The 15,525-nt window shown below is 36.4% G+C and overlaps 1 protein-coding gene across 14 annotated transcripts in view; it reads right to left on the bottom strand.

Moving 5' to 3' along the window:
- Positions 1-15,525, bottom strand: part of SLIT2 (slit guidance ligand 2) — a 294,505-nt gene that overhangs the window by 22,174 nt on the left and 256,806 nt on the right. For 7 of the 14 annotated variants that reach the window (XM_067468990.1, XM_067468992.1, XM_060777894.2 and 4 more), the window contains 5 exons: positions 15,043-15,075; positions 11,526-11,650; positions 11,092-11,189; positions 8,746-8,885; positions 2,083-2,109 (listed from right to left, as the gene is read on the bottom strand). In XM_067468990.1, the coding sequence (XP_067325091.1) occupies positions 2,083-2,109; positions 8,746-8,885; positions 11,092-11,189; positions 11,526-11,650; positions 15,043-15,075 (423 nt within the window). The remainder of the gene's footprint in view (positions 1-2,082; positions 2,110-8,745; positions 8,886-11,091; positions 11,190-11,525; positions 11,651-15,042; positions 15,076-15,525) is intronic. The other 7 variants (XM_067468994.1, XM_067468988.1, XM_067468991.1 and 4 more) reach the window with 3 other exon arrangements.

Raw genomic sequence — 15,525 nt, 5'->3', positions numbered from 1 at the left:
GATGAAATCATACACAACCAGAACAGCTGTTTCCAACCTGGTCCCCTTCTATTTCTTTGAATCCCATAAAAGCTGGGATTCATGGGAGTTAAATTTTAAAGAATCATAGGTCATCAGGTTGGAGAAGACAGCTTTAGGAGCACAACCCTGTTCTATCTGCCCAAAGGGAATTGGTACAAGTCTATCCTTCATGATCTGATGTGAAGACTAAAGCATATTGACCTGAGAAAAGCACAAACAATTGTGATTGCTAGTAATCATATGGTGTTGCTTTGGGATGTCTAATTTTAAATTGTACACAATATATTCATCTGAAATAACATTTAGCAGTTAGCTTCCCCCACTGTTAACTTCGGTAACTCTATAAAACAAGGATTAGTGCCACAGCTAATTCAAGTCAATTTCATCTCTTATATTAAGAGGTGAACACCTAAATCAAAATGAGGTTGAGAGATAATTTCTAGCAACTTTGGAAGCTTTGCACAGAAGGTATAATTTCAACTGGGAATTTCTCAGCCTTTGCTACAGAGAATTATTTCTGTCTGGTTCTTTAGTTATTAAAGGGGTGTTATTTCAAAGAACAACATGAGAATAGATAATAAGAGCTGTGGGTTGTTGTACGTTTTTCCGGGCTATATGGCCATGTTCTAGAAGCATTTTCTCCTGACGTTTTGCCTGCATCTATGACAAGCATCCTCAGAGGTAGTGAGATCTGTTGGAAGTAGGAAAATGGGTTTATATATCTGTGGAATGACCAGAGTGGGACAAAGGACTTTTGTTTGCTGCAGCTAGGTGTGAATGTTTCAACTGACCACCTTGATTAGCATTTAATGGCTTGGAAGTGCCTGGGGGGAATCTTTTGTTGAGAGTGATTTGATGTGCCTGATTGTTTACTCTCTGTTGTTTTACTGTAGTAATTTTTGAGTTTTTTAATACTGGTAGCCAGATTTTGTTCATTTTCATGGTTTCTTCCTTTCTGTTGAAATTGTCCACATGCTTGTGGATTTCAATGGCTTCTCTGTGTAGTCTGACATGGTGGTTGTGAGAGTGGTCCAGCATTTCTGTGTTCTCAAATAATGTGTTCTCAAAAGTCCTTTGTCCCACCCTGGTCATTCCACAGATATATAAACCCATTTTCCTACTTCCAACAGACCTCACTACCTCTGAGGATGCTTGCCATAGATGCAGGCGAAACGTCAGGAAAAAATGCCTCTAGAATATGGCCATATAGCCCGGAAAAACCTACAACAACCCAGTGATTCCGGCCATGAAAGCCTTCGACAATACAATAAGAGCTGTGCTAGTGAAAAGTGTGTTGGTAACTGGTCCACTGGAACAGAGAAGTTAATTTTTCAATCATTCTATTACTCTTTTAATTTTGTACAGAACCCTATAAATACTGATTGCCCCCTCCCCCCCGCCCAATGAATCATTTTAGTTGCCTTTACTGTTATCATGATAGATTTCAATACAGGCAGTTCCCGAGTTACAAACATCCAACCTACAAACAGGGTGAGACAACAGGAAGTAAGAGAAATCTATTCCTAGGAAGGGAAAATCACTCCTGAAAGCATTATCATGGGGGAAAGTGACTCCACTAAAGCTTTATCACCAATCCTTGTTTCTATAACAAGCCAAATTTTTCAAAATTGAATTATCACAGGGACCAAAAGTGAGGTGAAATCTTCTGAACAAGGGCACAGACAGCAAAACGAAAACAAAACAAACACACAGCAGAACACTAGGCTATGCAAAGCTCATATAAATATATATTTAGCTGGAGTTACACTTTTAAAATGTACCTGTTTTAACTTACACATTCAACTTAAGAACAAACTTACAGAACCTATTTTGTTCATAACTTGGAGATTGCCTGTACATACATTGAAGACCATAAATCTGATAATTTTTAAACCATTTGTTTTGGAATATAGTATTAAAAATCCCCACAAAGAACTGTATCAGTAACACTGCCCATCAATTGAACAGAATCAATGAAATCATTCTGGAAGAGTGCCCTGTACCTAAAATGAATTCTGTGACAGCGTATAGATAATGAAAAAGGCTTAAAAGGCGACTAACCTTTTTCCACTTCATTCAGATTAGCAGCTTGCAGTGACAAAGACAGAAGAGACAAAGAGACTTTTACATTGTACCGAAACACCATAGCACAAGTAAATTAATGCACAGTTAACAGCAGCATAAAAGCTAAGTTGATGTAGCAGAAGTGAAGCAAGCTTTTCAGTTTTATCTACAGCAGAGCAAAACAAACAGAAGAGGAATGCTCCACTACTAGCATAGAAAGAGCCTTGCAAGATATCTATGTTCTTAATAGCAGATGATAATAAGCAGCAAGAAAAATGGCCACAATCTACAGAATGTATACTTAATGGTCCCAACAATCTGGGTTGGTTACACATGTAAATATATTAGGACACAACTTAAACTACATAGCAAATATTGTTCAGCAAAGTTGGAAATGTTTCTCATTTCCAAAGGTTCTATTTGTTCCGATTCCAACTCCTTTCCATGAGTTTTTAGTTAAGCTTCATAAAAATTCATTGAGTAATGCCATATTGGTATTTGTGATGTAGTTCTTGACAGTACTTAAGGATAATTCTGGTTTTAAAAGCAAATGCAAACCATATTTTCCACTCAAATACCAGCAGGTAATAAAAATGCAGTTTTTAAAAAAGAAATTTTCTTTTAAACTGGAAATTCTTATTATAACCTGGTACATTTCCCTCTACAGCGCACTGGTATTTTCAATACAAAGAACCTAATTTCTAAAATATATTTTAATCCATATATCATATTCCCAGCAGCTATTCATCAAAAGAAATCTGAGTTTGTAAGTAGCATACTACTCATAATATTGCCTTCAACACATAACATTTTAGAGCAAGAAGAGCACAAATCCCCTTTTGTAAGAACTCTGGAAACTTGAGAAAGAGTGTTAAACAATGTTTACTTCTTGCACTGATTGCTATGTTAGAGAGTGGATGAGATGCCTCATTATCTTGCATTGCTTTTTTAAAGTCTTAAAACAAGGTGTTTTAAGCTGGAACTGGTTGCAAATTCATGCTTCTCCAAAACCTTCGGACTAAAGACTGTGTGCAAAAATGAAAAAAACAAAACAAAACCGAAATTGAAATGCCCAGATATAGCCCATTTTTGTCAAAATACCTATGAGGATAGTTTAAGCAGGTTGGTAACAGTGTCATTTATTACCTCAGTCTGCTCCAAGTCTTGAACTACTAGACTCAAGTGAAATGAGCTAGCAATGTCTGCCAAATAAAATGCATGTTCTCTATTCTACTAGTCAACTGTTTACAATTAGCCATGATACTAACAGTGGCTATGAAATCTGGTGGAAGTACACATAGTTCCTGCTCAGAGGAGTACACTCTCTCCAATCCATGATGTTACATTGCTCAAGCAATACTGGAAAGTGTGACTTGAGACTTCCTGCTGTGACTTGGAACTGAATGATTTGACATTACAGTTAGCCATGTTGCTCCTCCATTGTAGAAGAGCCAGAGTAAAGATGTTTTTAGATTCAAGTACAGCAACAAAAAGAGTACTTTGTTGTTTGAAGTAAAACCCTTGTTTTGAAGTGAAGTTTAAATAATGGAGGGACTTCTTTCTACTTTGCAGAATGTATGTAAAAACACTCTTACTCTCCCTCAAACATATCAGCCAAAGCAGTGAATGACATAATGAAAACTACAATAAGTGACAGAACTTCCTTAATAATATGAATGATAAACTAATTTAGTTGGTTTAACAAGTACCAAAAGGTCTAGTAGTATAAATGCAAGAGGTACTTTACACTAATGTGTTAGACCTTGAGATCTTCTACCCATATGGTACAAGTTGAGCATCCCTTAGCCAAAATGCGTGGAACTAGAAGTGTTTTGGATTTTATTTTGGATGTTACAATATCTCAGAGAGAGGGAGGGGGTGAGGGGGGGGGAGAGAGATGGGACTCAAGTTTAAACATAAAATTAAATTCATATACACCTTATATACATCGAATCTTAGAGTTGGAAGAGAGACCTCGTGGGCCATCCAGTCCAACCCCCTGCCAAGAAGCAGGAAAATTGCATTCAGTGCACCCTTGACAGATGGCCATCCAGCCTCTATTTAAAAGCCTCCATAGAAGGAGCCTTCATCACACTCCAGGGCAGAGAGTTCCACTGCTGAACAGCTCTAACAATTAGGAAGTTCTTCCTAATGTTCAAGTGGAATCCCCTTTCCTGTAGTTTGAAGTCATTGTTCTGCATTCTAGTCTCCAGAGCAGCAAAAAACAGGCTTACTCCTTCTTCCCTATGACTTCCCCTCACATATTTATACATGGCCATCATGTCTCCTCCTAGCCTTCTCTGCTTTAAGCTAAACATGCCCAACTGAAGTTATTCTTATAAACAATATTTTTAATAATTTCGCGACAGAAACAAAGTTGGTGTACATTGAGCTATCAGAAAGCAAATGTGCCACTATCTCATGTAGACAATTTAGGCCTTTGGTTAATTTTGGATTTCAGAATTCCAGATAAGGGTTGCTCAACCTTTATGTGAAAGAAACCATTATATGGTATTATTCAAATAAATATCTGTATTTCAACCAGGTATTTCAAGGCCAAACATCAGCTGGGCTATTTGCTCTGATGTTGTTTTGGGGGCAATGTGTGTGTGTGAAACAAGCACTTCACATTTGTTTGGTTCCTGGCCTGAGTTACATTTCCCAACATGAGTGAAAGGACAGTTTGAAAGAGGAAGCAAGGAGCCCTGGCATGGAGGATAATTAAGGTAATGATGCCTAATAAATCTAATCCCCAAAATATACCTTCATGGAAAGAAGGAGCTTTTTGTAACAAACAACACCAGGTTATAGATACTTTCCCCAAGTACTGACTACTGAATTATTCCACCCCCCACCCCCCGCTTTCCATTCTTCTTGCCACAATGACTTTCCAGAGGTATACAGTGCTTCTAAAAATAAAAGCCATGAAAACAAAATGGAACAAAACACAAAATCCATTTTTAAATTACTGTGACCAGCAAACCTGACTGTTCCCATTCAAAAGAAAACTAAGCAGATTATCCGTGTCCCTAAAACCTGTAAAAGCAAGTCTGGATATGATTGTTAAAGACCACGTTTTATCTTAAAGCTACTGGTAAAAAAGGGAGAAATGATTAAATTACCATAAACCTATCCCGAGTAACAACTCACTTCAATTGCCAGCTGCCACATGCTCAATGTGGATTGTCTGAACTTATCTTTAGGCTATTTTTTGCTGAAATGGTTTCAGTGGCTTAGCAATAATTGGCTTAAAGATTACAACCAATTGTCAGTTTTCAATTACAGCATACACAAATATGCCAAGTTTGGCTATTGCTATGAAGTGATGCAATCCACTAAACATTGTTTCACCTAGAGGTGAAAAGTAATATTCAATTATGGAATTAAGTATCATTTGGAGGAAATAATAATTTACAATGAGTTGTGTGAATAATTCCATTTTTTTTTTCCAATAAATGATTTGGCATTAAATGGCCAAAAGTGAGAGTTCATACTATAGAAAAGGGGAAAAGGAAAGGCTCGACTTATTTTCTGTTTTGTCTGAGTGTGAGAGAAAAAAGCAGGGAAAAGGGATCCAAGACCACAGTATGAAAAACACAAGAACCTTCTGAATGCTTTCATTTTCCATTTTCATTGATCAGTTAAGTGATTTTAACATTGCTAGGGGCATCAGAAAGATTACAATACTGCAGAGATAGCAGCTATGCAGCCTTTCACATATTATTGGACTCCAACTCCCAACAGCCCAAGCCAACATAAGCAATACTGGAAAATGTCATCCAGCCTCTGAAGGGATGTACATTCTCACCCCTGAAGTAATGGATGGCTTCATTTACCATCACAAAGCAAACATTCAAAGTGTCCCCATTGACTACGCCCTGGGACAACTGGTCATGGTACCAACCAGACCAGGTGAGAATATGAGAAGTTGGTCAAGTTCAGTGGAAACAGGAGCCACAAGTTTAATTTGATTTAATTTGGAAATTGCCAAGAAAACCTTGAAGAGTTACAACTGACTTTTCTAAAAAAAGAGGAGACTGGAAAAAAACCAAGTTGAAAGATAAAGTTCAGATGATCACATCTTTCTAGAATGTTCAAGAAATACAGGTTAAGGATATAAGTCAACAGAAATTTCAGTATATTTAAGTCCTGTAAAAATATTTTAACATTTTTCTCCTTGGTATAAGAAAGTCATTAAAAAGTGCCATTTTTACTATTCACAGTTCAGAATTTATTCTGTGCAAAAAAGGTGCACATGCAAACAGAGAAACATTTCTGCACAGAAAATACATTCTGTCTCCACAAAACTGCATCAGTTTTACATAGAGAACAGCATTTTTAATGCAGAAAATTAATTTTCTGAAGAGTCACAGCTTGTTTTGTAAAAAAGGTGTGTTTTCTTCACATAAATAATGCTGAGCAGGAAACTTTTTGCAGAAAATTCTATTTTTAAAAGCTGCATGTGCATTTTTCATAAACAATAGTCTATGACTCTATGAAGATTTCAGTTGCCTAGGATTTTACTTGCTTGAAACATTCTATCCATCTCAGATATGTCATCTGCTCACCAGGGCATGGTGGCCAATGAAAGTAACAGCCAAAATCTATTGAAAGTTGAACTTATTAAGTCTGGTTTTGTACCCTTCCCTTGGAATGGCACAGTATAACTCCTTGATTTTAACTGAACTAAAGAATGGATATATACATTAGTTCAGTAGACTTTCGTGCATCAAGTAGGTATTACGGGATGAAACACGACAGGTTCCGAGATATATATAGGAGAGTCATGTTTTAGACAACATGGTTGCATACTCTTGTGTTGCCCACAGAAAAGGGGAAAAGGAAAGAGAACTATGTTTGTAGAGCAAGGACAAGCAATTTCTACTCCTTTGCTCCAACCCACCTTTTCTGAATTGTTTTAAAGAGGCTCCATGTGATATAATGACGGTATAGCTCAGCTCTGCCAACATGGAAGTTGCTTTCTATGTTCTACATAGGACACAGAGAGCCATCGCGGTGTGTTGGAGCCATACTGTGAGCTGTAGTAAGTTTATGGTATACATTTGCTCAGTCTTGTTCTAGAGTTATCTGTAGCTAAACATAGTCATATTTTCTCAATCGTCTTAAATGGAAGCTGGTAGCACATCTTCTACTCAATATAGATTAAGTGGCCTATATATTGATAAACATCCACTGTTGTTAAATAACTGTAAATAAATCTAGGCTGACGAGAAGGTCAATCCTCATTGGGTGATGTGAAGCGCAATAAGCAAAAAAAGTGAAATAAGTTCTGACAAGACACCACAATGTTACCGGTTTTAAAATGTGCATTTATTTATGTTTGTTTTATTGATTGCTTATTATGTTTTGTATTTGTATTTTGATTGATGCTGATTTTGTATTGTATTTCATTGTATTTTATATGCTGAAAGCCGCTTTGGGTCCCTTTGTAAGGGAGAAAGACAGAATGTAAAGATTATTATTATTATCATCATTATTATTACTCTACCCCTTAACTCTGCTTTAGCAAGCAAGAAGGCACAAAGCCAAAGCAGTCAAACTGATATGTCCTTTGCTAGCACCAAACCAGAGGATTGTAGAGTCTGATGTTATAGGGCTTTCAGTAAGCCTGCTATCTTGAAAGAAAAATTTAAACCACATGTTAAAATATAATACTTAAAGAATTTTGTGTTTTCTATCTCTATCGTTTCTCTTGCCAAACACAAGACAACCCCTGACCTTGCAATTATTTAGCACTTTTCTTCTTTCCACAGTTAATAAAATAAAATAAAGTTCCTCTTTCATGCAGCTTATTTTCTTTCTCTGCACCTAAACTCCACATTAAAATAAAAACAAGACGTATTTCTTATCAGTACAGCAGCAGAGGAAATTTTATAAGCATCAACAAAAAGCAAAGATGAAATAGTAATAACCTAGACTCTTGGAACACAAACAATGTTTTGCCATGCCAGCCTTTAAACTAGCTGATAGCCAGAGGGCCTAAATGCTCTTCAAAATTCCTGATGGATCAGTTGATTCCATAAGAAGTCACTGACCGGATTGGTCCATGATTTTTTTCCTGACTCTCCTGTTCTGCTCCCTATATATGGATGTGAACATCTTCAAATGACACACCTTAGTCACAATTCACCAAGACAGCAAATGTCAGTTTTATTTCCTTTTCTTAATGCATGTTATTCACATCCCTAAACTAGAAAATTAATGTTTAACCCTGCTCTGTAAAGGAGATAGTAATTTGTGTAGAAGAACTCAAGAGTATGAAAATCAAAATACAATTGTGGGGATGCATTAATGTGTCATGCAACATGCTCAAAACGACTTTTCTTGATCATGACCAGAATTACATCTTAAACCATTCCAATGGAGTCAACCACAAATTTGTCCTTCTATGTCAGTATTTTTCTTTTGTTTTACAAGATAAGTATATTTTTATTAAGCAATAGTTTTAAAAATGCCAGAACTAACAGTAAAATGAAGAGTTTAATTAACAGAATTCTAAAGAGTCTTATGAAGAACCACTTTGCCAATTGGACTACAACAAAACAGAACCAAAAGCTTTAAAACATACGTTGTCATATTTTTATAGCGATTAGATAAACACTAGAATATACAGACAAGTCCCCCCTCCTTTTTTCCTACCTGTATATTCAGGTGGACAAAAGCAAGTATAGTTGTTAATTCCATCTACGCAAGTGGAATTGTTTTCACAATCATTATCTTCACAATCATCAATATTCACTTCACAGTTTTCCCCTTCAAATCCATCTGGACAGGAACACCTGTAAATGAAAAAAAAAATCAAGATTATTGCTCAAATATAGAGTCAGAATCTTTGTGTCTTTCATCCCCTCAAGCTTTTTAATAAAACAAAAATCAGGTTTTCCTTTCAGCAGAAGCTTCCATCAGAAGCTAAACATTTCATATCTTCAGGAGAAATAGCCCCCCCACCCCACCACCACCATTTTCCCCACTTTCTACTACTTTGTAATTCTTCCTGTTTGTCCTGATTTTAATTAGACCCTGATGCCATCTTTGTGCCTTTGATCCAGTTTTTACTGAGGATGAAACTTGACTGGTGCAGGTAAAGCTTTTGTAACCGAACACTCCCTTCTACTCTTTCCAAAGCAAAACAAGTGAGACATACAAAAGCACTGGGTGTGACTATCACCACTAATGACCCTTCTATTTTGATCTTTCTCTTGAGATGAGAGGCAGGGGAAGAAATACACACAGAAGATCTGAAAGTCAAAGCATATGGGCATACACTCATGTGACCCTGCACTTGTAACCTAGAGTTGTAAGTTTTACTGCATCCACAAAAACTAGACCTTGGTCAACCCATCACATATGGCATTTATTTTTATCTAAGTATCTGTATGCTGTCCTTTAGGCCATAAAACACATAGAATCATAGAGTTGAAAGAGACCTCATGGGCCATCCAGTCCAATTCCCTGCCAAGAAGTGGGAAGTAGGACTCAGGTGTCCAAGAAATGCGAAATAAAATTATAACATGTATAAAGTCAAAGCAAAACTACAAAAAGTACTTGTATCACAAACTGTAAACCTCATAAAACCAAAGCTGAACCTTTGTGGGCTTATATTTAGTGTTAAGTGACAAGAATAGATCTGAATAAATTGTTTATTGTGCCAGCCATAGGCCATGACATGACATAATATATGACCTTTAAAAGTACAACAAGCACCACGACAAGGCTAGATCAATTAGCCAGCATTCCCAGAGGAAACAACTGGTGGTTCAGAGAAATTCTACCTCATTTAGACCAGGACAAACATCATTCATCAACAGCATTTGTCTCATTTTAGAGATTACTCCTAGTTTATTGGTCATCATATAGTACATTGCTCAGTCTACGCAGGAACTCAACATTTCCACAGCTCATGAAAACAAGACATATATTGATGACTCCTAACTAAAATTATCTCCATAATCTCAATCAAAGCTAATTCTGTGGGATTCTGTAAAATTGCTGAACAGCAGTCCCCTAGTAGGATTCAAGAAATACAGTGACATTTTCAAGAGAGGTTGTTGAAACCTCACTACTTAAGGAATTTCATTTTTTGGGGGGAGGGGACAGAGGTTGTACTGTTTATACTTGGGGCTGTATGGGTGCTGGGATAAACTAATATTCAAGGTAAACTTATTAATTAATCTTGCATAAGCCCCACCACACAATTTGTTCTGGAGTGCTTCTTATTTAATGCAGTTCTCTTACATTGTGATTAAAACGTTAATTTACCATGATATTAAAATGTTTCATAATAATTTTAAATAGAAAACAACCCAACCTTTGGCCAGAATTTTTAAAAAGGGAGGATAATTTCTTAATGAATAGCAGGATACAAAACTGTTTCTAACCAGTGGAGAAGAATGGATCGGCATTCTTATTTGAAATTATTGGATTCGTTTATTAAACAACACTATTTCATAATTCATGAGGTACATCTGGGACACTTGTACTTTGTGATTAAATAACGCTAGATTAAAAATGCTCACAGCATGTTTATCCACTGGCATGCTGGTTTGGCAATGAATCATTAATTTTCTGTTTCACTGGGATTTACATCTGATCATTTACAGGCTGTCTGTTGATATAACGCACAGAACAACAGCTGAATTGTGAGAATTTTCAGCAGGGATCTAGATAGCTATTAATTAGCATAATAGAGTCAACAACACGATGTCTTCCCCTGTTATGCCTTGACTAATAACAACGTATTTAAAAAAGAAACACACTAAGCTCATTGATGTTACTTGGTTTCCTGAATGCTACAGAAGCCTTGAAAGAGGCGACACTGTGGTTTGAGCTTATCAATACACATCAACTCTTCTCATTACTTGGTGAGATCAAAGATGAATAGCATAAACAAGCTTTTCTTTCTTTTTTCCTCTGGCTAGTTTGACAAGTCTTTCAACCTCAGTAGGACTTTCCTTCTGTACTATTTTTTCTTATGAAAATACGTACCAATATCCATCTTTTTCACCTTCTTTTAAGTGACAAGTCCCCCCTTGCTTACAAGGGTTGCTTATGCAGGCATGAATGGGAATGTTGCAGTCTTGGCCCTAGGAATAAACAACAAAATGGTGAGACTATGAAAAAAAGGCAAACTGGAAATAGGAAAATGAGATATATCTTTCCACTTCACTGAAACTTTTGTTTCTTCTTCCCTCCCTTCTTCTACAGAAGGAGCACAGCTTAGTGAGAGTGTAGGTGGCGTACAGGAGAACCCAAGTTCAATCCCTGATATCCCAGACTTAATCTAAAGCAAGACTTTGAAGTGCCACTGCTAGCCAAAATAGGCTGGATGAGGCAATATGGATCAATGTGAGGGCTTGCCCTGAAAATTGGCTTATTAAAAATACAAATATAATAAAGCAATGTCATAATGTTTTCCATACCTTGAAACCATAGGGGCAAGAGCATCTGTAGAAATCTACAGGATCATTATTACAGGTTCCGTCATTTTTGCATGGATTTGATAAACAAGGGCTACATTTGGCAAGAATACCAATATCCACTGGACCTTCAAATAAACATAAATTCATAGTCAAAAACACAAGCCTTTCATTATTCATATTACACATGTTTTCATTTAGGCTAAGTCAGCAATCTTGGATGGAACAAAAATTCTGAGGTTGTACTTGCACAACTTGTCAACACTTAGGCAATATGAGAGCACACTGGTGGCTGTGGCCATATTTCTTTCACATAAGGACCTGTCTATGCACCTCATGTTTCAGCAGATGGCTGATCACTGTTGCTATATGAACAAAACAACAGATTCTGATTGGGCTTCTGTAGCCTTATAGCAAACAACTTGCTGGAATTTGTAGCTAAAATATCATACAAGTTACAATTAACAAACAACTTGTGTGCTTTAGAGGCATATGTCTAACAAGCCAGTATATAATAATTTAACCTACAAAATATGGCATACAGGTCTGGCATTTTTGAAATTATATGTTTATGACCTGGATATATGTATGGGAAAGGGAGAAAGTACCTTAGTGACTCAAAACCTAGGTCAAACAGTGACTGAGAAACTAGCAATATGTTCACTGTATGTCCGACAGCATGTAAGAACTAATCTTCAAGCGTTGGGCAACATTTGGATCAACAAAGAAGTGCCAAAACAGAGTAAATGTTGGTTGAATCTAATAAAACTATTCCCAAATTGTGGATTTTATAGTTCTTTTTTTCCTCATATGGCAGAATAACGATGAGAGTTTTTCGTGCTACTTCACCAGTGGGGGGCTGTTAAAACACAACTTCTTCTGATTTAGATGTTAAAGGAAGAGCAAAATTAGATGTTTTCCCAGTGTTTCTTCCCATCTCCATGGTGAACATGTTCTAACTGGGATTTTTAAAAAATGTTTATGTTTAATCCTGTTTTAATGTTTGTGTATTTGTATATTTTAAGTTGTATGCTAATGCTTTTCTGTTAACCTGCTTTGAGTCTCCTTCGGAAGAGATGAAGCAGGGTACAAATAATAATGACAACAACAATAATAATAATCTCCCATTTGATACAATTACAGAATACTGCAGGAACAAGGGTCTAAATTCTGTCCTTAGTTCCAATGAGTGTAGATCCACTGAATCAATGGAATGTATAAAAATAACTTTGCTAATGAATTTGCCACGTTCCCACTTATTCTGTAGGTCCATTCTGCTAGAACGAATATTGAATTTAGCCAATGTTTTTTATGCATCCATTATGCAATGAGGTGACAATGTGAAGGCTACTTTGGTAGCATGTTCAATAGCTATGACATTTGTTATTGTCAGTTCACAATTTAGACGTGGCATATCATTTCAATTCACCCCAGTTAGGCTTGCTCTCTTATGTCTCTCTCTCTAAAACTATTTTCTTATCTTGTTAAATAATATTAGGTGTCATAATATCTTTGCTGTAAGGTATGATCATAGTCAATGAGATAAATACAAGGTGTTGATACACCCTGAGTCCATTCATTTGAAATATGGTCTTCCTCTTTTCCAGCTGCCTTCCACTTTGCCAGGCATTATGGCCTTTCTATGAGTAAGTTATATCTTCTTATAATATGTCCATAGTACAAAAGCATCATTTTTGTCATTGAAAGGAAAACAGTTTGACAAAACAGATGATGAGAAATCTTGTTAGAGAAATTAGCTAGGAAGTCCTATATGCTATTATACACTGTGAGACGTTGCAAGAACAGAACTCAGCTGGACCTTAAAAAAAACCATGAACAAGATCTGTTGCAAAAATAAGAGAAGGAAACCAGGGAATGATTACATGATATAAGCATTATGAGGAAGGATTTAAAAGAGTGAGTTCCTAACATTATTTAAGAAAAGTAAATGGTTGACAGGGATTCAGATGGTACTCAAAGTAAAAGTCAATTAGAAATCTTGGTAATAACCACAATGCGGAATAGATTAAAGGTTGTTTGGAACAAGATTTAGAAAAATACTGGAAAACAGAATGAAGCTAATAGAGATCAAACACAGACTTCAATAGGTCAACTACTGCCTTTGCACTGTAAAAAAATGCAAGTAAGATTAAAGAAAATGGGGTGAGGAGGAAAGGAGAAACACAGCAGGACTTGTAAGCTGAAACAAAGTTAGTGCTGGCTCAAGAGGCAGCATTTACTGTTTAGAGTAAAAGTAGAGACTCAGCAAGATAAAAATGGCAAATTAACTAGTAATTTTAGATTAAAAAATCTGCTGTAATGGGAATTAAATTGTATCAGAGGAGAAGGAAAAAGGGGAATATTGTTATTATCTGTCAGAAAAAACTACTCATAGAAGAGGATAAGCAAAAGAGAAAAAGATTGCAGAGAATGCACACTAAATCATATCATCTTCTGTTGATGTGTGGTTTCAATTTGTTTCTGACTTTTGGTGACCCTAAGGTGAACCTACCATAGGGGTTTTTTTGTACAAGATTTGTTCAGAAGAGTTTTCCTTTGCCTCCCTCTGAGGCTGAGCGAATGTGATTTTTCCAAGCTCACCAAAGAGTTTGCATGGCTGAATGGGGATTCAAATCCTGATCTCCAGAGCCAGAGCCCAACACTTAAGTGGTGGTTCTCCATCACTTTCTACTCAATTGCGGGGGGGGGGGGGGGGGATTAAATAGCAATTTATTTTAGGAACTTGTCAATGCTAGAATAGATGACAACAAATATCATTCAGAGAGTTAGTGAGGACAGAGTTGCTTGCTTTAGGAAGCAATACTACTGAACGAAGAGAGTGATCAATATTTTACTCAGTCTTCATTCATAAAATCTTACTACAGTGGGAATGGCAGCAGCACAAAGAGATTGTATCACAGAGCTCAAGAAGCACACCAAAGAGGGAAAGAAATTTAATCTTATATATAAAATTAAAAGAGATGATCAAATAATTTAAAATGGCATGTAAACAAGAAAACATAATACAATGGCACAACTTAAGACCTGGATGTCAGGATTCTAGTACTAACTGCGTTGTCCTGATCTAGACCAATTATTGTAGTGAAGGGGTTTGCATCTATATCCACCTCTGTTATGTTTATAAAAGACTGATGAAATAGCAGGAAAAGAGGGCAATAAATAAATCTTAGTTGAGGAACTGAAAGACTCATCAATACAAAGCTGAAGGGATAGGATAGGATATAATGGCTGCCAAGTGGTAACATTCAATGAAATGGTTAAGGTAACATCCATTTAAAAGGATAGATCACTTATAACCTTTTAACAACAAATGATAATTTAGATGCTAGAAAAAGTATTCTTGTACATAACAGGGAAATATCCATAAAATCATCCAAGCAAAGAGGGAAAAGACAAACAACATGCATGTCATTGAGGAAAAAAACTGCTTCGAAACATGTAGGGAAAGTCAGAAGGTTTGTCTGAAACAAATCCAGTCTGGGGCTCTTTACAGTCTTACCTGGTATTAGAAAACCACAAGGCCCTGGAATCTCTAGAAGAAGGTGTGAATTGTGAAATGATAAATGTTAAAAGAAAATCTATCAGATGTGATATGCTCATATAAAATATTGTAAATGGGAGCTGGTAAATGCTCTTGGGAAAGAAATATCAGTACAAATATGCTGTCCATTTACAATATTTCTAATGCATAAGACCCAATTTCAGTAGTAGTTAGTAGTTATTAGATTGGGACCTGGGAACTACATGTTCAAGCCCCAACTCAATTAGGGAAGTCACTGAGTGATTTGTCCACCTTACAGGGCAAAAGCAGATTGAGAACTATGTCACCCTGAGCTGCCATTGGGAAATAAATAAAAGTAAAGATAAATGTGACTTTAAAAATAAACAAGGCAGTTTCGTCAATCAGAAACACAAATTAGGGACCTTCCAGACAGGCTCTGTATCCCATGATCTGATCCCAAGTTTTCTGTTTATCCCAGAT

The sequence above is a fragment of the Anolis sagrei genome, chromosome 5, assembly GCF_037176765.1.
Source record: "Anolis sagrei isolate rAnoSag1 chromosome 5, rAnoSag1.mat, whole genome shotgun sequence".
NCBI lineage: Eukaryota > Metazoa > Chordata > Lepidosauria > Squamata > Dactyloidae > Anolis > Anolis sagrei.
This window is presented reverse-complemented; position numbering and strand designations above follow the sequence as displayed.